Source organism: Notothenia rossii (genome assembly GCF_949606895.1).
Source record: "Notothenia rossii genome assembly, chromosome: 5".
Lineage (NCBI taxonomy): Eukaryota > Metazoa > Chordata > Actinopteri > Perciformes > Nototheniidae > Notothenia > Notothenia rossii.
In genome coordinates, this window is record NC_136903.1 from 42,614,701 (window position 1) to 42,636,131 (window position 21,431).

General features: G+C 43.2%; 1 protein-coding gene across 1 annotated transcript in view; it reads left to right on the forward strand.

Annotated features, from left to right (window-relative positions):
* The window catches only part of LOC307039612 (polypeptide N-acetylgalactosaminyltransferase 18-like), a 448,297-nt gene that overhangs the window by 355,992 nt on the left and 70,874 nt on the right, over positions 1–21,431 (forward strand). The window contains exon 10 of the mRNA XM_079681847.1: positions 9,790–9,957. Within this exon, the coding sequence (XP_079537973.1) occupies positions 9,790–9,957 (168 nt within the window). The remainder of the gene's footprint in view (positions 1–9,789; positions 9,958–21,431) is intronic.

Here is a 21,431-nt window from a genome sequence, read left to right on the forward strand (position 1 = left end):
CGTCTGTAAACAATAGTGTATTCAAATAAACTGTACTTTCATTTAATATTCAGCAAGGTAGTATCTCGACATCTATAGTTGTAGTGTTAAATCAGTAGGTTTCTGTTTTCACCACTCCATGTCATTTCGCTACTTAATTCACCTCTTTAGGAAATCGTATATTAGCCACATGCTAAATGCTAACCGCAGATGAAGGATTTTCAGAATAAAAGCTTAACTGGTTGTGCACAAGAATTTCTGGTTTTTCAGTATAAAAGAGCGTTTAAACTGACGGTATGTTTAAGCTACATTATACCATCAAAACATTGATTTTAAATTTCTAACAGTCGTAAAACCCGGAAGTAAGTTAGCATTTTTAGCACTTCCGGTTCCTTCCTCAAAAAGCAATGCATTTTTTCCATAGGCTTTTGGAAAATAGCTCGAAATAAGGTCTGTGGTTGATACAAATTTAAGAGATAAGTCACGTTTTGTTCTACGACATTAAATACATCAGCAGTGACCCCACTGGGGATTTTTGAAGAGTTTACGTGTCTGAAAAACGATGGTTGTTACCGAGTGGCTGAATAGGACTACAGAAATTGTTGAGGCCGTTGTACGTCATTACGCAGAACACGTAAACACTCCCGCTAAGTTTGTTTTCCCCTGTGTTCTGCTTGAAAGCAAGTACCTGCCTATCTTTAGTATCTGTATATCTATATCTGACCATTAGAATCTGTATTTTTGAAATTGTCGTTTTTAACACAGTAGTTTTACAAATTATAGAATAATTAATTACCAGTGTTTTCCAATCTTACTCGGCAGTTTGTTTCGTTGGCTAACGTTAGCTAAAGCTAGCGCTACTAGTTAGCTACGCAATGGTTTGTTGCTTTGCTCCGGGTTGCAGCCACAGGTCTTCGCATGAAACGTGCTTGTTCTATCGTTTCCCGGCCAAAGGAGAGTCTGGATTCGTGCCGTGAGGTAAGCTGACGTTACATTTTTGTCCATGTCACGGTGAAATGTAAATGATGGGTAGTGACTGTATCGCCGTTTTAGAGATGGCGCTGCTGAAAAGACCGCAACATAAGTAAAGATAATGAATACATCCTATTAAAACCTGTGTGGCTTATATGATAAGTCTAATTAGTACAAGCAGCATAACGTTTCACCATGTAACTAAAGATTGTAGTCAGGGAAATCAGTTTGACATATTGAACTAATAACAAATCACCTCTGGCTGGCAGAGAACTCTCTGCTCCATAGCTTCTCTTGGACGTAAAATCACATGTACATTTTACATTTATATTCAATTTAATATTCCATCCCTCACATACTTTTGTATATATAATAACTTATATTTTGTTTTTCTTGTTATGCTGCTGCAACACAAACATTTCCCAAATTGGGATCAATACAGTAATATCTTATCTTAATTAATGAAGAAATATAACTATTATAATTAGTGTAGCAGCTGACACCTATTTTCAAGATGGATTAATCTACCATTTATTTCTTTAGTTCAATTTTGATCTATAAAAATGTCAAAATAGTGAAAATGTTCACGAGACTTGTGCAAGGTTATATCTTTAGATGTTTTGTTTTAGCCTATGTACTGTATGTCTTAATGCTCTTACAGTATATGTGACGGTGTGACTTCCATGAAACTAATATGTTATATCTTCCCAACAGACGAGCTGACAGGAAAACCTAACACTCTAACAACCACAACATTGCAAAGGCCAGTAAATGTAAATTAAAAACAATTCACAATTTTTTTATTTCTTCTTCCTTGCAGTGAGGTGAAGCTGACCTTGCACTTGGTGCCAGTAAGGATGTTCCTCACACAGGCTGAATGTTTCTCCTTCCTTACTGACACAGAAGCCCTTGATTTGCAATGCTTCACTAATTGTCATTTCCCTGGCTCCGTCGGGACACTTTACCTCCAGCACAGCGGAAGACCCTACCAGACCATCTGGAGATGCCCCCAACAATCCTGATAGGGAGAGCCACAAATCTGACTCATGGACCTGCATCTGGGTTGCAGTGGTGAATGCCCTGACGCCCTCACATTCATTCATAGTCCCCCACTGTACAGACAAAACACCATCAAGGGCCTGTTGTTGCCCTAGCACCCTGGCAATAAGGGAAGCAGTCACACGCTTTGACCTCAGGACAGCTCCAAAGTTGCTGGCAGTCAACCTTCCTTCCCTGAACAAATGCCAGTTTGGGTTGGTTCGCTGACGAGTGGTAGCCACCTGAATTGCTTGCCACAATTGCCTCAGGTCCCTGATGCCCAACAGATTTGATAATTTCAGGAACAGTAACTGTTTCCAAGCTGTAGTGTTCCTCTTCTGGCTCGGGGGAGAGAAGCCAAGAAATTCCTGAAAACCTGCCCCCGAGTCTGTCCCTCAGCCAGTCACGATCTTCGGAGGTGGGCTCTCTTGTCAGCGGGTTAAATTAGTTATTGGTTTCAACAGTCACATTAAAACAGTTACTAAATCAGCTTACTATCACCTAAAGAACATATCTAGGATTAAAAGACTAATGTCACAGCAGGATTTGGAAAAACATGTCCATGCTTTTATCTTCAGTAGACTGGACTACTGCAATGGTGTCTTCACAGGTCTCACTAAAAAATCTATTAGAAAGCTGCAGCTGATTCAGAACACCGCTGCTCGAGTCCTCACTAACACTAAGAAAGTGGATCACATCGCTCCAGTTCTGAAGTCTTTACTCTGGTTCCTCACTGACACTAAGAAAGTGGATCACATCACTCCTGTTCTGAAGTCTTTACACTGGCTTCCTGTGTGTCAAAGAATAGATTTCAAAATACTGCTGCTGTTTATAAAGCACTGAATGGTTTAGGACCAAAATGCATTTCTGACCTCCTGCTAAATGAGGAACCATCCAGATCTCTCAGGTCTTCAGGGACTGGTCAGCTTTCTGTCCCCAGAGTCAGAACTAAACATGGTAAAGCAGCGTTCAGTTATTATGCTCCAAATATCTGGAACAAACTCCCAGAAACCTGCAGGTCCGCTGCAACTCTTACTACTTTTAAATCCAGGCTGAAGACTTTTCTTTTTGTCGCTGCTTTTAATTGAACTATTCATATCTTAGACTGCACTGTAACTTTTATCCATGTATTTTTTCTTTTAATGTTTTTTTTTATTAGCTTTTCTTTTTAATGACTGATTTTAAATGCCATTTTCTTAATGTCTTTCATTTCTTGTAGAGCACTTTGAATTGCCTTGTGTTGAAAAGTGCTATATAAATAAACTTGCCTTGCCTTGCCTAATAAAGATTTCATGTGACACAATTGATTTGTTGATGGGAATTAATGGGAATAAATTAACTCTAGGTTAACGGTACTCTTGCTATCACTACTCACCGACACTATAAACCTTGTCCCTCATGCTAGCCCTGACAACACCGGTAAGCACACCTTCATCTAGGCTGCACTGTTACGTGTCCTGACTTGTAGTGGTTCTCTCCTCTGTCTACACTCTTCTTGTCATCTTTGTAAAACGATATCAAACTGGTAATTGACACAGCCATGACTTCTAGTTCAATTCAGTGTGGCTAAAATGAAGCTTTGTTAAAATATGCAAGCACGCGAAAGTCAAATTCAGCTTTATTGTCAAAAATTCTACATGTGTTATACATCCAGAAATATCGAAATATCGTTTCCCACAGTGTGACATGTATACACAAAACAAAAAGGGCCTAGATAACCGGGGTATACAGTTTAAAATGTTAATATACTTAATTTAAAGTGTTCAAAGTGCAGTTTCAGTGCAAGTCAGTTGAAACGATCTTAAGTTGGCGTGACGTTGAAGTCGTGCGACCCTGCTGCTGTACTGGCTTGTAGTTTGTTTATAACATAACGTTAGCGTTTCGCTTTTGGCGACTAGATTTATGAGTCAGAAATGATAAAAGTAGGGTTGACATGTGGAGATTATCCGGCTGAACAAAACGTAATCCCTCTCTTAAATGTGTGTCAACCACAGACCTTATTTCGAGCTATTTTCCAAAATCCTATGGAGAATTTGCATTGGTTTTTCAAGAAGGAACCGGAAGAAGTTTACTTCCGGGTTTTACGACGCGTCACTGCGGTTCTCTATATTCCTTGATTATGCGGGCTAAAATCCTTGATTATGCGGGCTAAAATCCTTGATTATGCGATTAAACATGCAGGGTTTTTATGTGATTTTATGCGGTGAAATTGTGGGAAGTTGCGAAATATGCGGAAAGTTGCGAAAAATATATCTTTTTAAATATTGGGCTGTCTTATTTATTCTCTCTCTCACACACAACCTGCCACTAACGTTAAACCCCTTTCCTATTAAATTAAACACATTCAATGTTTATTTATTGTAAAAGCAATGGGGCTATTTTAATCACACTCTCTCTCTCTCACACACACACACACACACACACACACACACTTCTCCGCCTCATTCTGTTTTCATTTACTCGTTCGTTATCTGACCAGCTTCAATCTTGTAGGCTACTCACTTCGTTTCTTTTAGCCCTCGAAAGGTTTTTGGAGGTTGATGCCTCGGTGAATGTGAGTTGTTTGGCTTTCTTGTCCGCAGCAGCAGAAAGCATTTTCGAATGTTTGAATGAATCAAAGTGGGTCGTCACCGTCGACTTTCTCTGAGACGTATGCTCCAACACACAGTTGCACGGGGTGCAGAATAGTTTCCCCCCACTTTCGTGAAAGACATCGGGGTACTGCTTTGCCCGGTCTTTAGCAGAAATGTTCGTTGTGTGAGTTCCACACGTTCACTCTACGGTGTTGTTTACCTTCTGTGATGCGCGAGCTGATGATGTCACGTCATCATCATCACTACTTCACGTCAAGACGAGATAACTTTTTTTTTCTCTCAACTTTGTGTGGAAAAATGCGGGGATTTATCCTTTTGATAAATATGCGGCCTTTTAAAAATCTGCGCCATTTTGCTGATTATGCGGTAAATTCTGCGATCGCAGGATCGCGTTTTTCTGGAGGGTCTAACTGGACCTCCCTCTACGAAAGGAGAGGAGAAAATGCTGCCCCACAATGCCTTGCTGCCGCAGCATTTGCCGTCACACAACAGTTCACGGAAACAACCGATTATGACAGAGAAATTATATCATGAACGTTACGGTGCTTATTAAGCATTTTAAAACGTATGTGGTAAGTTGCCAAAGTGCTTTGTTCTGAACGTTCATCAGTATTATAATCAAAAAGAGAAGTATGAACGTTAGTTTTTTACTGAAATGATCAAATAAAGTCAACATTTCACAGTGTTTACTGAACTGTGTGGGGTTTGTTCAACTTTTAAAAGATGTTTGAATGGTGATATACACAGCGATAGATGTTAAGGACTAACGTATATAATAAATACATTTGTATTGATTTTTAGATATTTTCATAGTTCATACATTCAAACGGATTGGGATCATTTGTGTGACGAGCATAAGATTCACTTTCATTTTTTATTTCAATTCCAACTTCGGTCATGAAGAATATGTTTCTCTGTTGTCCCCGTTCATAAAAAGACCCTCCAGAAAAACGCGATCCTGCGATCGCAGAATTTACCGCATAATCAGCAAAATGGCGCAGATTTTTAAAAAGCCGCATATTTATCAAAAGGCCGCATAATCCCCGCATTTTTCCAAGTTAACTCGTCTTGACGTGAAGTAGTGACGATGATGACGTGACGTCATCAGCTCGCGCATCACAGAAGGTAAACAACATCCTGTTCGTGTTAATTTCCTGTCTGTCTTCTTCTGCAGTTCCTGTTCGTGTTAATTTCCTGTCTGTCTTCTTCTGCAGTTCCTGTTTGTGTTTACTTCCTGTCTGTCTTCTTCAGCTGTTCCTGTTCGTGTTAATTTCCTGTCTTTCTTCTTCTGCTGTTCCTGTTCGTGTTTACTTCCTCTCTGTCTTCTTCTGTTGATTTCTCAGACGTCCAGCGCTCTGTCTTTTAACCTCTTTCCTTCTCTTGCTCTGTTTTTCGTTTCTTTACTGGAGACAGTTTAGCCATCATGAATCCAAAGTTTGTGCTCTCCACAAATATAAACATGAATATTCAAAATGATTCCACTGTGTTTTGTTTCTGATGCCACAGCTGATGTTAAATCTACCGGACTTCTTTCTGTGGATTGATTTGACTACACATCGTCCCTTGATCCTTCGTAGCAAAGTTTTTTCAACCTCTGAAATGTCCAAATTGTCCAATCAGAATCGAGTATTCAACTAAGCCTTGTAATAAAGTGCGATAATGTCTCCTCTCAAGAAACGCCGTGATCAAACAAGAGTGTCATCATTTTCATCAGTTTCCCCAAAGTCTGAGTAGACTGCCTGTTTCCATTTGTTCTGAGCATGCACTCTTTACTTGTTGTTTCTCCTTGTTCTCAAATGTTGGCTTGATTGGAATTCATGTCAATCTTGATCCTTTCCGTTTGCTCTGCTCATGTCAGGTTGTCTGTGATCTGTGTCTCCTGTTGTTCTGTTAGACCTGTCTCACTACATGGTTTAAACTTTTTAAATACTTCAGGTTGCGTTTGATTTACCTTGAAAGACATTTCCCATGCTTCATGGGAAATATAACGCCAATGTTGCGTGCCTGGGTGGAGGGGGAAACAGGGGTGCCATCGATGGTGAGTGTCAGGTTGGGGTTTTTGCTGAGGGTGGATTTGGAGCCGATGAGGAGGAGTTCAGTTTTAATATAATATATAAATAATAAATATATAAATATTATAATATATATAAATATAACCCACTTCTACCTCTCTCTGCCGCTGATGAATATCTGTGAATATAAGTTACAGTGTGGCATTTGTAAAGCTATATAATTATACAAGGGTTAATTCTCTGGGCGGTAAAGTGGCATCATCTTCATGCATAAAAAATGGACATCAGGAAAAGCCTTTGCTCAACTTTTGCGTTTGATTTAGAATAGAATAGAATAGAATAGTTTAATGTCATTATACATGTACAATGAGATAAATGCTTCTCTCTTTCAAGGGTGCCATCAAAACAAAAACAAAACATCACAACATAAGACAACAAAATACACGCAGCATACATACTTAGTAGGGGTGCACCGAATGGGAAATTCTTGGCCGAAACCGATACCGAAAATAGGAAACAGTTAGCCGAAAACCGAATGCCGAAAGGCTGAAAATGTTTAATAGAAATATATATATATATATATATATAATCTATACATTTTTACCAATGTTGTTCAGCTACTTGATTCTGGCAAAACTTAATTTAAATAATAATCGCTATTATGGGTCCATAAAACATTTATTCAGCATTTTTGAATGCATACAGTACATTAATTCCAAGTCAGGTGCATTTTCTTTTCTCTGTAGGATAACTACAACAAAGTGCATTCAGAACAAAGCCAAGGTGCTTTAAAACTGCATAAACATCTAGGCCAGTAGGCCTACAACAAAATAGTGTAAATAAAGACTAACAGCCAGGCCTTCAACAACAACAAATGCACCTATAAGTGCATGCATACAAATGTGCAAACTGGATAAATCCACATGAATGTAACTATTTACAAATGAAATTACAATTGAATTTCAAGAATCTGTAAATAAGGCTGTCTGTCCTCATCCAGCAAAGTAGTAAACATTGTATACAGATACATAAAGTGAAAACTGGATACAAAATCCACAATCAATTACAAATTAAATTACAATTTCAAGAATCTGCAAATAAGGTGGTCTGTCCTCATGAGCAATGTAAACAACATTGTATCATTTAGATACCAAAAGTACAATATATTGAACACTGTGCTGCTGTCATTTCCCCCTAATGATAACCTGAGATGGTGAATTATAACTCACAATGAAAATTGTTCAGGAAAGTGGGTATAGAGTAGACATGTAGAACTAGATAAGCTTATGATAAGCCAGCCTTGTCTACTTATTAAGGAAAAGTGGGAGGTTCTTTTTAATGAACAGTAGCTTCTCTGCTTTATCAGCCATAAGTCTGTTCCTCTTCTCTCAAGCACATGAGAGGCAGCGCTGAACAGTCTGTCGCTGTCAGTGCTTGTGATTTGATCTTACTCAGCATATTTGTCCGGGTGTTTTGATTTCAAGTGGTGGAGTAATCCCGAAGTGGTGAAAGTCTTTGCAGTTACACCCCCTCGAGAAATGTCAGCTGAACATGTTTTACAAATCGCAATCCGCGCCTCTTTCTCTGATATTTTTAAATATCTCCAAGCGGCAGACATGTTGGCTGTGAGCCAGCCGCGAGCCTTGTCGTGCGCCGTGCTTGTCGCCGCGTTTTGATTACGTCATCACAACAACATGTTAGCTTACCAACGTAAGCCGAAAGGGCCTTTTTAACCATTTTCGGCCGATAATTTTCGGCGGCCGAATATTCGGTGCATCCCTAATACTTAGGAATAAGGGATAAATGAATAAAGAATAAAGTGCAGTAATTATTTCCAGGAGTATAAAAATAAAATCTGTAATGTAATAAATAATAATAATAATAATAATAATAATAGTGTGTATTTATAATAATAATAATAATAATAATAATAATAATAATAATAGTAATGATATATATGTGTATGTACAGAGTCACATTGATTCACATGTCAGGTGTTAAGAGCAATGATGGCTCTTGGGAAAAAACTGTCTTTGAGTCTGTTTGTTTTGGATTTGATACACCTGTAGCGCCTGCCGGAGGGCAGCAGGTTGAACAGGTGAAAGCCGGGGTGTGAGCTGTCCTTGATAATGTTTTTGGCTCTACTGAGGCAGCGGGAGGTGTAAATGTCCATCAGGGAGGGGAGAGGGCAGCCGATGATCCTCTGTGCTGCTTTTACGACTCTCTGGACTCACTGTGATGCAGTATGCCAGTAGGCTCTCGATGGTAGAGCGGTAGAAGGTCACCAGCAGCTTAGTGGCCAAGTTGTTCTTCCTGAGCACCCTCAGGAAGTGCAGACGCTGCTGGGCCTTCTTCATGACAGCTGTGGTGTTGTCCTTCTAGGAAAGGTTGTTGGTGATGAGGACGCCAAGGAACTTGAAGGTGTGGACCCTCTCCACACACTCGCCGTTAATGTCGAGGGGAGCGAGGTCGGTAGTATTCCTCCTGAAGTCTACGATGATTTCTTTGGTTTTTGTGGGGTTCAGTGCCAGGTTGTTCACTGAACACCACGCTGAGAGCTTCAGTACCTCACTCCTGTAGGCCAACTCGTCTCCTCCTGAGATGAACCCCACCACAGTGGTTTCGTCAGCAAGCTGGACGATGATGTTCTCTGGGTGGGCTAGACTGCAGTCGTGGGTGTAGAGCGAGTAGAGGAGAGGGCTCAGCACACAGCCCTGAGAAGAGCCGGTGCTGAGATTTCGGGCGGAGGAGTGATGGGGGCCAAGTCTCACACGCTGGGGGCGGTTAGTGAGGAAATCTTTGATCCAGAAACAGGTGGGTGGGGGAAAGCCTAGGTTTGACAGTTTGCAAACTAGAATGTCCGGGATGATTGTGTTGAACGCTGAGCTGTAGTCAATAAAGAGCAATCTGAAATAGCTCCTACATTTAGCTAATGTATTTGTATACTAATAAAACAACCTTAGAATATTTAAATTACAGGTAATCTGTCCTGACATTTGGACAAAACCACAACGTCACCGGTTCATTACAGCTGTTGATCTTTGTCATGCCTTTTTTTCAAACAAACAACCTTTTTCTTGTAAATTGTTTAATTAAATAAAGATCAGTCTTGCATTAAGCCATTAAGACTGGTAGAGGCCTTCATCATCACTTCTGGAACGCCACCCCCTCCTCACCCTGCTCCTGTCCCCCAGCAGAATGTGTACTACAGCAGCTCTCAGCAGCTCCACCTGGGGGTGCTCAGCCCCACCATCGACGATGATGACAACAAGTGTCTGGTGGATGTGAACAGCAGACCCCGGCTGCTGGAGTGCAGCTACGCAGGAACCAAACACATGAAGCTCACCTGGAGCTTCACACAGGTGAGCCCCCCCCCCCCCCCCCCACACACACACACACACACAGGACCACAGCCTCACCCTGCATGCACAATATATAACTAACACACTCCAATTCTGTGTTTGTTTTACTTATTTACTGTCTGTAACATCTTGCTGTTTATCTGCTGGACCAAAGCTCCATCGTGTTAGAGGGGTGTGGGGTCCATGCCTCTTCCTGTCCACTTTGTTTCATATTGGCTCCTCTTCTGGTTTCCTTAAAGCGTTAATCATTCTTGTGCTATTTGAAGCTTGGCATTTTAAAAGCACATCTTCTTTCTTTTGAATATTGAATAATGAACATGGACACATCCACACTGTCAGACTTTAAACAACCTTCTTCTTATTTTGAATCTGAATATCTTTATTTTTGTCTGTGACCGATAACAAGTAAGTTGGATAATATAGAAGGTACTACTGTATTCAGGCCCTAGGCATCTATGGTGTGTGTGTGTGTGTGTGTGTGTGTGTGTGTGTGTGTGTGTGTGTGTGTGTGTGTGTGTGTGTGTGTGTGTGTGTGTGTGTGTGTGTGTGTGTGTGTGTGTGTGCGTGTGCGTGTGTGTGTGTGTGTGTACAGTTTTGTTTGCGACACATCAGGCTTAATACGATTCTTCCTTAACCATTGTTCAGATCCAGTCTCCTCAGAGAACATGCCTCACTATCCTTCACCTCCAGGTCCTCAGTATTTCAGTATTTGCAGATAGTCGGTGAAGTATCATCTACCTCTAATGAGCATTAAATCTGAAGTCTCACATCTTACTCATGTACAGAGTAAAAGAGATGAAAACCATTCTGCCCATCCTCTTGGGCGTTAGGAAAACAGAACTCGCATTTCTTTAAAGTGGACCTATCATGCTATATTTGAATAATATAGTGTAGGACCATACCTATATAAGGCATATTTATACTTTTTATTTTTTCAAAATACCAAACAGATCATGCATTTTAGCCATTCCTCATTACGCTCAATTTAACGCTGTCTTCGCATGGGCTGATTCTGTGAGTTCAGCACCATCTACAGGCCTGGCATATGTACTACAGCGTCTTCAGCACTTTCGAACGGCAATGTCCGTGGCTGTCTCCTCCTGATTGGTGGAGTTGGCCCAATAGCCGTAGCGCCACTTCTGTGACGTCATAGAAGTGTTCAAATCTGGATCAGTCTGTATCAGATCCGCTGCAGCCCCTTTTTAAGAGATTTGGGTATGGAGGAAAATAGAGAGGCTTGTGTTTTCTGACACTTGGTGAGTTCCCTGGAACACCGAGGACACATATTCATGTATCAAAGACGTACACAAGTGCATTTTGCATGATAAGTCACCTTTAAGAAAAGTTTAGAGAGGTTGTATGAGGCCTGAGATACAATACGAGCTTTTTTAACAGAGCCGTGAACTGCTTTGTAAAAAGTAATACAAATAGAAGTGAAAGTGAAATACAGAAAGTTCATCTTTTAATCACATCTTTATCAGTAAAAAAAACACAAATGTTTTTAAAGAGGTTTGCAGACCAAATGGCAGCATGTATCTATCTTTCACTACTGATGCTCAATCAAATCACCAGTAAGTAAGGAAGATGCTAGGTAATGTTATCACCATTAAATACAATTTCATTATTCCTATAGTTATAAAAATGCACCAAAAAAAGTCTGGAATAGACCTCCTAAAACAATATTACTGAAATGTGTACATTTAAAAAGCTGGTTTGTATGCATACATGTCCACTTATAGCTAAATGATAACAAAGCAGCATTAGCATTATTTGGATGTCATTTTCTTCTCAATGATATTCAGTCTGTTGGTTCTGAACAGATGCATGCAAGCTTTCTTTTTTTAAATAACTTTGTATCTGCTCTGGCCCAGGAAATAAATTAAGGCTAAAATACACCCTCTGTGGGTTTGTCCGTAGGAGCAACACACTTCATACATTACACACAAAAAAAAACTTTAGTTTGACATATAGTACATAAACACTAGTTGTGGCTTTTCAAAGTAAAATGTTGGGTGTTCTATCAACCAGTGTTTGCACATTAAAGGAAATACTGTCTAACCAAGCGGATCATTAAGACAACCATATCTGCTAAAAATGACATTCCCACAGAACTAAACTGCATTCTCAATTACGTTTACCTAGAAACATATTTTCTCCCGCGTTACGTTCGTTATGAACGTATCTCAAATACATTTATTTTCTACATATTTTCTAGAAACATAATTTCTCCCACTTTACGTTTCTTATGAACGTATCTTAAATACGTTTATTTTCTACATATCTTTGCCATTTAGTGTCTTGCTTATAATAATGTCATATAAAATAGTCATTTATAAATATCATTTTAGAGCACACATTTGAAATCAGTAGGCGAGGCTGTAATTTCGCCAGCTGTTACTCTCATGAGCGAGGCAGAAATAATAGTTTTAACATGCCATAAAGCTGCTGTGTCGTTTATTGCACCCAAGCGGCAAACTCTGGGGAAGAGCCGGGACGCCAATGCGGAAGTGCCTCAAACTGCAGTTCATCTAGTGGCCAGTAGGAGCAGTCTGCAGAAGGGAGCAATTTCCATAGACCCCAATGTTAAAATGCCCAACTTTAGAGCAGAATTAAACATGTTTACATCGTTGTTCAAAAAACCATATTCTCTGTATAGCTAGATCCCCCCTTCATGAATATGGATTGTGGGGGTGAATTTTTTCTCAAGTCATCTGTTTAATTAATATTAAGCCTTAAAGCTTTTGCATAAATTAGGGCGTGGTCACTTTGATGGACATGTACATGCCTCACTGTCAGCTAACAGCAATTTCTCCACTCTGCTAGGCTACAACCATAGAGGCTACAACGTTAGTTATTTGTAGTTACTGTACTTGACCCTTTAGCTTTAGCCGTGTTCGTGGTGATTGTGCCTTTTAGGGAATATTGTTACAAATACCAGACAATTAAAATGTTGTGCTGTGCGCTTGAATGTACTAACAGAACTTCCAAGAAGTCTAAAATGATAATATTATACATGTCCCGTTCGCAGGTGTTTGTGTGCTTGGTAGCTTAGCTTGTTACTTATTAGCCGGCTAAGGACGTAACCCTTTATACTATATACATTTTAGTTTAGGATTCGGCCTTGGGTAAGACTTTTATAGTCTATGGCTATGACGCCCATAATGCTAAACGGGAGCAAATGTTAATAGGGGACCCAATTATCCCAGTGGTGGCCACCGGAGCTAACGGAGCTGCAGGGGGCTAGCTCCAGCCGGCGTCCCGGAGCTAGCCCACTGCGGCTCCGTTAGGTCCGGGGCCGGGCGGTGGAGTCTGTCTTTTCTTAACGTGTGAATGACAAGCATTAAGAATAACAAAACATAGCTAATTCTCTTGCAGATTGTCTCATTTGATTATGAATGTAAAGTTTATATAGGGGAACTACACTGTTAGCAGTAACTTGGTATGCACATATTTAATGTTAGCTTAGCTTCTTAGCCTGAGCTAGCTCTGTTTACTTCCAGTTCGGAGGCAGCAGGTCCCGCCTCGGCTCCGCCTCTTTGTCCTTATTTGGAGCAGGCGGGATTAGACTCTGACGTCGCTGTCAAGCCGTTAGTGGCCGACTCCGCCTACTAAGGGCTTCTCGGCAACTCTGCAGAATCCTATGGGTGATGTCACGGACACTACGTCCATTTATATATACAGTCTATGATTGCACCTCAAACATTAAAACAAATCCAGGGTTACGTGTTTCTGTACTTCCTCTAAGAAGAAAGGACAGTAACAGAAGATCTCTGTGACGCCAGATGTGGTGTTGTTAATGCGATATGATATCCGAAAAAAAATTCTTTAGGATGGCCGAAGACACTACACTACCCATAATCCCCAGCTATCGTTTTGAACTACAGTCCCGTTGACAAACCCTGTGATTAATCTTCAAGCTCTGGGATTGGATGTTGGAGTGGCAGTGCGCCAACGCCGAGCGTCAAGCTCTTTGAAATGGAACCACGGCAGAGTATTCAAAACTGGACTCGAACGCCCCCCGAGAACTCCACATGCTGGCTATTATGTTTCGCAACATGTTCTCTATGGCACGTCTCTACAGGGAATTGTAGTTTTAAAATACGTTTTTGTTTTTCCCAAAATTAGAAGTTGACAGTATTAAACTGTGTACAACCCTGGAGGTTTAGGCGATAGGAAACACATTGGTGTGTATACATTTAAAACATGTAATTACTAAAAGGGTGAAAATCGCTTGTATCCATAATGGGCAGCATTAATATATACCCACATAACAGCTCATTGTTACTTCGTAATTCTACTCCACTACACTGTAAACCCGAACGTTCAAAATAATTAAATAGATTAATTAGTGTAAACTTAAATTTAAAAAAAAGTTCTGCTAACTTCAATATATTCAGTTCCTGTGACTGTTCTTCCTTTTTGAGTTAAGTAAACTGATAATCTTTGATTAACTTGAACTATTTGGCGGATTAAGTAAGCATCACTTAAACATATACATTGAACTGTACTCATTTCTAATGCTTATTGTGTGTCTGATGTCACTAACCGTCGCTAACCGTCACTAACTGTCGAAAGTGAGATGCAGCACATGCAGCTAATACCTGCAATAAGGTGGATCTTCACACTTAATTTCCACGCTTTCCGGTGGTAATCAGCATCATTGGTCTCACTGTAAGTGCAATATTCATATTTCTTCACTTTTTTAAATATTCTGAGATTAAACATGTGAAAGAGAGTGTTGATGTTAGCCAGATACATGCATGTTAGCTAGCATTAGCCAGAGGTTGAGTCAGCAGATTCACAGAAATGCCTGAATTATTTGCACAGTTACTGTAATGTTGACTTGTAGTAAGAGATGTAGTTGTGGAAACTATAGGTTACTTACGTAACCCCAGTTCTCAGAGTAACATGAAGTGAGATGTCTCACTATGGGATGCGCCTCAACGCGTATGCAAACAGAAGCATCAATCTCATTACGCCAATCCTGATTGGCTGGTGATCTTGACATCTACGTCAGGGAATCCACCCACCCTTTAAGTAGCTTGCTCTACCTCGCAGTGTCATTCAAAAATAAGCACCTCTTCTCGCTTCACCTTAGCAAGAAGGGCCGTCTGGTGAGACATCTCACTTCATGTTACTCTGAGAACTGGGGTTACGTAAGTAACCTATAGTTCTCATTCATAACACTCCGTTCGATGTCTCACTATGGGATATTGAAACTCCCGTATTGCTAGACATGCTTATCTCGAAAATCACCAAAACAACCAGAACTTAACAGGTGGAACCCTGTCTCAACACGGGGCCCAGCACTGCGCGGGCCACACTTGGAGCAGAGACATCTAGCCTGTAAAAGCGGACAAAAGTGAGCGGTGAGGACCAGCTCGCTGCTGCACAAATGTCTTGGATGGAAACACCCTTGAACAAAGCCCAGGATGTAGCCAGTCCACGAGTAGAATGAACACGCAGGCCCGTTGGTGCCTGCAAACAATGAATCGTATAAGCCAGAGCAATCGCTTCCACAATCCAGTGGCAGAGCCGTTGCCTGGTAACAGGCTTGCCCTTATGAGGGTTAGCCCAGGATACAAATGGTTGGTCATTGCATCGACACTCTTTTGACCTGTCCATATAGGTGCGTAAAGCACGAACTGGGCACAGCAAATTTGGCCGCTGTTCCTCAGAGGAACACAACGACGGAGGAAATGCCTCAATGTCAATGGGGGTACATGAACCAACCACCTTAGGTATAAAGGCAGGGTTGGGCTTCAGCAACACTCTTGTTTGCCCCGGGGCAAACTGAGTGCATGAAGGATGTACAGAGAGCGCATGAATGTCACTGACTCGCTTGGCAGATGCCAGAGCCATTAACAACACTGTCTTCAGTGACTGGTGTTTCATGTCAGCTTCTTCCAGGGGTTCAAATGGAGGTCGAGTGAGCCCATCTAAAACCACTGCCAAGTCCCATAAGGGCACCAGTGACCTGGAAACAGGGAGGAGCCTGCGAGCCCCTTTCATAAAACGGCAGACCAAGGGATGTTGGCTAGCCGTCTTTCCCTCAAAGCCCACATGGCATGCAGCAATAGCAGCCAGGTACACTTTGATTGTAGAGAAAGCTCTGTGTTTATCAATCAGGTCCTGTAGAAATGATAGAATCACCCCGACAGGACATTGAAAAGAGATGTGTCCCTTTTGAAGGCACCACTCCTCAAACACCCTCCACTTACAGTCATAGAGGGACCTGGTGGAGGAAGCTCTTGCACTCTGAATCGTGTTTATCACCTTCTGAGGGAGCCCCACTGTATTCAGGTTATACCACTCACGGGCCAGGCCCATAGTGCCAAGCGCTCTGGGTGTGGGTGAAAAATCGTCCCCCCCGCCTGAGACAGTATGTCCCTGCGTAGCGGGAGCTGCCACGGCTGCCCGCACAGCAGCTGATATATCTCCGCCAGCCAGTACATTGCAGGCCAGTGTGGAGCTATTAGGATCAGTGTGTGGCATTGTTCTCTCACTCTGGCCAGGAGTTGGGGGTATCAGAGCCAGGGGTGGGAACGCGTACAGGAGGACCGGAGGCCAAACGTGCGCGAGCGCGTCCACGCCTAACGGTGCGTTTGAATCGCGCATTGAAAAGAACAGCTGACATTGAGCGTTTTCTTTTGATGCGAACAGATCCACCACATCATAACAGACACCCTGAAAGGCGAACCTCAGATATTTCCTGTGTGGGTAATATACTGGGATGTGGAAATACGCGTCTTTCAGGTCGACTGATGTGAACCAATGTTTTTGGCGCACGAGACGCAACAGAGACGTGTGAGTGAGCATTCTGAATTTGTATCTTTTGAGATATTTGTTCAGAGCCCTCAAATCTAGTATAGGCTGAATTCCGTTCTCTCCCCGTTTGGGAACAAGGAAATACTTGGAATAAAAGCCGCTCTGACTCTGTTCGGAGGGTATTATAGATATAGCCTTCTTTTCTAGTAGCGAGAGAATCTCTTGCCCCAGAATATGGGCCGACTCTCCCCGGGCTTGCGAATGCAGAATGCCCGAAAAGTCAGGGGGGGTGACAGCGAATTGGAGTCTGTAACCCCGTACTATTGTCTTGAAAACCCAAGCAGAATATGTGAGCATCCTCCACTTTTCGCCTCTCAAAGTGAGTGGAGATGTCACGTCTGCTCTCTGTGTCTTTATTTGTTGTGTTATGGGGCCCTCTAGTGTCTGAACACGGTGGTACCCCAGGTTGGCAACCTCGGCCGACACTGAGCATGCGCGTGGCGGTGGTGCCTTCACAGCCCTGTCCATCGTCCACCTTCTGAGAGAGGGCAGCAGCCGCTCTCAGAAGGCGGAAAGACATCAGACTGTTTATTGTTTTTCTTTTCATTTGTATTGACTGCGCCCTTGGCTTTAAGCCTGGAAATGACAGTGGAAAATGATTTATTGAGAAACAAGAGTGATGACATGTGTTTGTGTGACTTAAACGAGCAGCGGAGCTTGCTGTCTTTGATGTTAAGTCCATTTCCCTCATGGCGCGAACTCAAGGATGACGTTCTGACATCACTCGAGGCGGCGGGAAGATGGGGGCATGATTGCACCCCGGAAACACATGAGCATTTAACACTGGAACGTGTTCTGGAGCTGGAGAACAGGGAACTTCCAGCTCTTTTATCGAGGAGAGGAGAGGAGGTTGTGAAGGCCGTTCTTTTATTCTTCCTCGCCTGATGGCTGAAAATCTGGGCCGGCTGTGCCTGAGCGGCTGCTGCCGGAAACGGAGACTTTCTTGGCCAGCTCGTCCTCGCCTTTAGTCTGGGCTGGAGACCCGGGGCGGGCTGTGGCCTCTGCTGTTTCGAGATCTTGAAACGGGCAGGACGTGAGACAGCCTGAGCGAAGGACTGCCGCGGGGCCGTTGAAGGCGGCGGCTGGACCCTTCGGGGAAGACAAAGCCGGAGAGCCTCATCCTCCTTCTTTTTGGATTCAGAGCGCTGTTGCATTGGAGCCAGAGCGGTGCCAAATATGCCCTCGGGAACAATAGGCATGTCCAAGACGTCCTCTTTTTCCCGGTCTGGAAGGTTTGTTAGGTTAAGCCACCTGGCTCTCTCCTGTACCACCATTATCCCCAGCGTTTTGCCCGTGGCTTGGACTGCACAGCGCTGCACACGGAGGCAAATGTCCGTGATCGCTGTGATTTCGTCCCACACGGCAGGCTCAGGTTTGTTCGTCATGTCCTCGCAGAGCTCCGCCTGGTAGGCAGTCAGCAGCGAGGAGACATTGAGCATCCTGGCAGACAAAGCTGCGGCTTTATAGGCTCGTTCGGTCATTGCTGACTGGAAACGGCCTGCCTTTGCCGGCAGCGTGGGGTTCCTGCTAGGTGCCGAAGCCAGCAGCGGTTGGAGACGGGCTGCCACCAGCGGCTCCATGGGCGGCATGCGGAGCAGGCAGAGCTTCTCCATGTCATCAAAGTCCAAAGAGGAGGCACCCTGGATTGGGGCCTTGTTGCTGAAAGGGCGGTCTCTCCACGAGACCGACACCTCATCCAGCATCTCTGGAAAGGGAGAAGCTGCCTCTTCATCCTTGCTGCTTGGGGGAAGTTCTTCCCCTCATAGCGAGATCTGGAGGTCTCCTTGGCCACTTCAGGCCAGGGGATGTCCAGGCTGGACGCAGCGCGTTGGCACACGGCCTGCAAGTCCATACTGAGGCAGGGCGAAGCTGGTGTGCTTTCGCCTGGGGGAATGGACATCCCCTCCTGTTTGGTAGCCTGGGCAGATGAAATGAAGAGTCGTGCTCATCTGAGTCGGATAAGAGGAACTCAGAGGCATCCTCTTCATCCTCCCCCATATAATCCAGCTCTAGGACATCCCCCGCGGGTGGAACCACGGTGAGGTCCAGTCGGGAGCCCCAGCTTGACACAGCAGGGGGCTCCGCTCTCGCGGCTCTCGCCGCCGCCGGGCCCCAGCCTGACACGGCACGGGGCTCCGACACAGCGTGGGGCTCAACCTCCGCTGTGGTCGTCACCATGTCTCGATTGCCGGCCGGCGAATCAACAGACATGAAGAGGTCTTGTCCCGACAGGCTAGTTTGGTGCGCTAGCCGTCGGCGGAGGCTCTTGGTGGTGAAGCGGGCACAATGTCCGCACGAACCGGGGGCATCGATAGCCTCCTGGGCGTGTTCCAGCGAGCAGACCTGGTTTGAGTCCGTGCTCGAAATCTTAAACCCGCAGCAGCAGAGCCGAGTCTCCGAGCCTCCGTCTCCTCCGGTGTGAGGGAGAGAAGGGTCCATCCTCGTTAGCCGGGGTGTTGGCGTGGAGGGACAAACTAGTAACAGGTATGTTACCGTTTGAAAGAAAAAATCAAAACCTTATCGTTATTCCGAAAGGAAAAAACGGCGGGCAGATTTTTTAATTTTAACTGGTGTGTTAATATCTTTTATCTCCGTCTCCTCTGGTGTGAGGGAGAGAAGAATCCGTCCTCGCTCGCCGGGGTGTCGGCGTGGAGGGATAAACTAGTAACAGGTACGTTAACGTTAGAAGAAAAATCAAAACCTTACCGTTATTCCGAAAGAAAAACGGCGTGGCAGATTTCAATATTAACTGGTGTGTTAATATTCAATTCAATCTTCTTGCAAAGCAAGAGTAGCCGGCAAGCGCCCGTCGAACGAAAGTTAGCTTGTGGTTCAGTCTGTGGACAGTTAAGCTAGCTCGGCTACTGATATTTTGAGATGTGCTCCGAAGCGAGAAGAGGTGTTTGAATGACGCTGCGACGTAGCGCAAGCTACTTAAAGGGTGGGTGGATTCCCTGACGTAGACGTCAAGATCACCAGCCAATCAGGATTGGCGTAATGAGATTGATACTTCTGTTTGCATACGCGTTGAGGCGCATCCCATAGTGAGACATCGAATGGAGTGTTATGAATGAGAACTGTTGGTGCCAAAGTAGGGTTGTCACTTTTTGTTGTACGTTGAAATGTTCGTTAAAACATGATGAAAAATGTCATTGCCCCTAAGCTAATTATGTATTCAAAAAGTTCAGCCAAATGCATTGTGGTTGTGGATGCTCGTAGTGACGGCAGCCGTTGAAACACTAACAGAACAGGTAGGTTTCCTAATAAAAGCCTTCAATGTTAGTTTAATCAATTTATACTCAAATGTGTGTCATAATATACCCAACCATTTACTTAATTTACTACGAGCAACCCTGAACGCATTGGACTGAAAGTCACTATTTAACACGGTCACTCCTCAAACCGAAACTTGTTGCTAACAGTTAGCAAGCTAATGTGTTCGTACACTGTAAACCACGAGGCGCGGAGGATTGTGTGTGCTCCCTCCGTGCTCCTCGCTGCCGCTGAATTAAGAGACCCGCTGCTAAAGTTTAACACTCCCCTTCACCCAGGTTTCAACCTCTTTGTACGGTTTCAACGAGCGTGAGGCCACACACACGGGACGGAGCAGAGCAGAGACAGGTAATGTTACATTGAATATAACGTTGTCAGTTATAAACAGGCTTGGTAGTGAACGATTGTCCATTTGTTGTCCATTAACTGTTGGAGATTTGGAGGATGTTTAAAACCAACCTCGTCTCCGCGTGTCGTTTGATAAGCTGGGTAAATTCGTAAAAAGGAAGGGATTAAGAAACACCAGAATGCAAGTGAAACAATAATCTTGCTTTAATGATACAAGGTAACAATACAAATACAAAGGAATCACGAAGCACTCTGCAGAGTACTCCGGGCTCAGGTTCTACCACGTGTGAGACAGGTCTCAGGAACGGCCGGTCAAAAACAAGAGCGCGAACCAAAGGAAAACACAGGCTTTCATACTAAAACACAGGAGGAGGTGTGTGCGTGCTTTCCCCCAGAGGTCATCTTATTGGGAGAGACCAACACATGGCCTGTCGCACCCAATCAGTGCGACACAGCAGAAGAAACCCGGAAACAAAAAGTCTCTTTCAGTTTGACGAAGACCAGACACCTTTTGGTGTCTGGTACGAACTTGCTCTCAACAACAAGTTTCCTTATCTTATTTCACATCTTGCAGCCAGCACACACACATCCCCTTTATGGCCCTTTGTCCCTGAGTCCATCTTCCCCCCTTCAGGTTACCACACACAAGTTAAAAGTATGTTTTAAGATATAGTTGTTATAGTTGGCTAAATATACGTAATACATGTAAATCACTTTCATATCAATAATAACGAGGAACACATTACCTGTGCTCTTAAGCAGTATTAGAGATGCTTTTCAAATAGTCAAACTTCACACAGGCCCAATATAGAGAACACACTCATTTGTCCTACAGCCCTTCCATTTGTTTGAGCTATTGTTCACATCTTTACTTCAAATAAAAGGTTTCACATTGTATATTTCCAGCTTCCTTTACACATACTGTTATTATTAATACAAAGTAATTAACCACACACATCTATTGAAAACAAGTAGATTTCCCTGATAATTGACATGCTGAAAATGCTCTCTCGTCCCTGTCATCA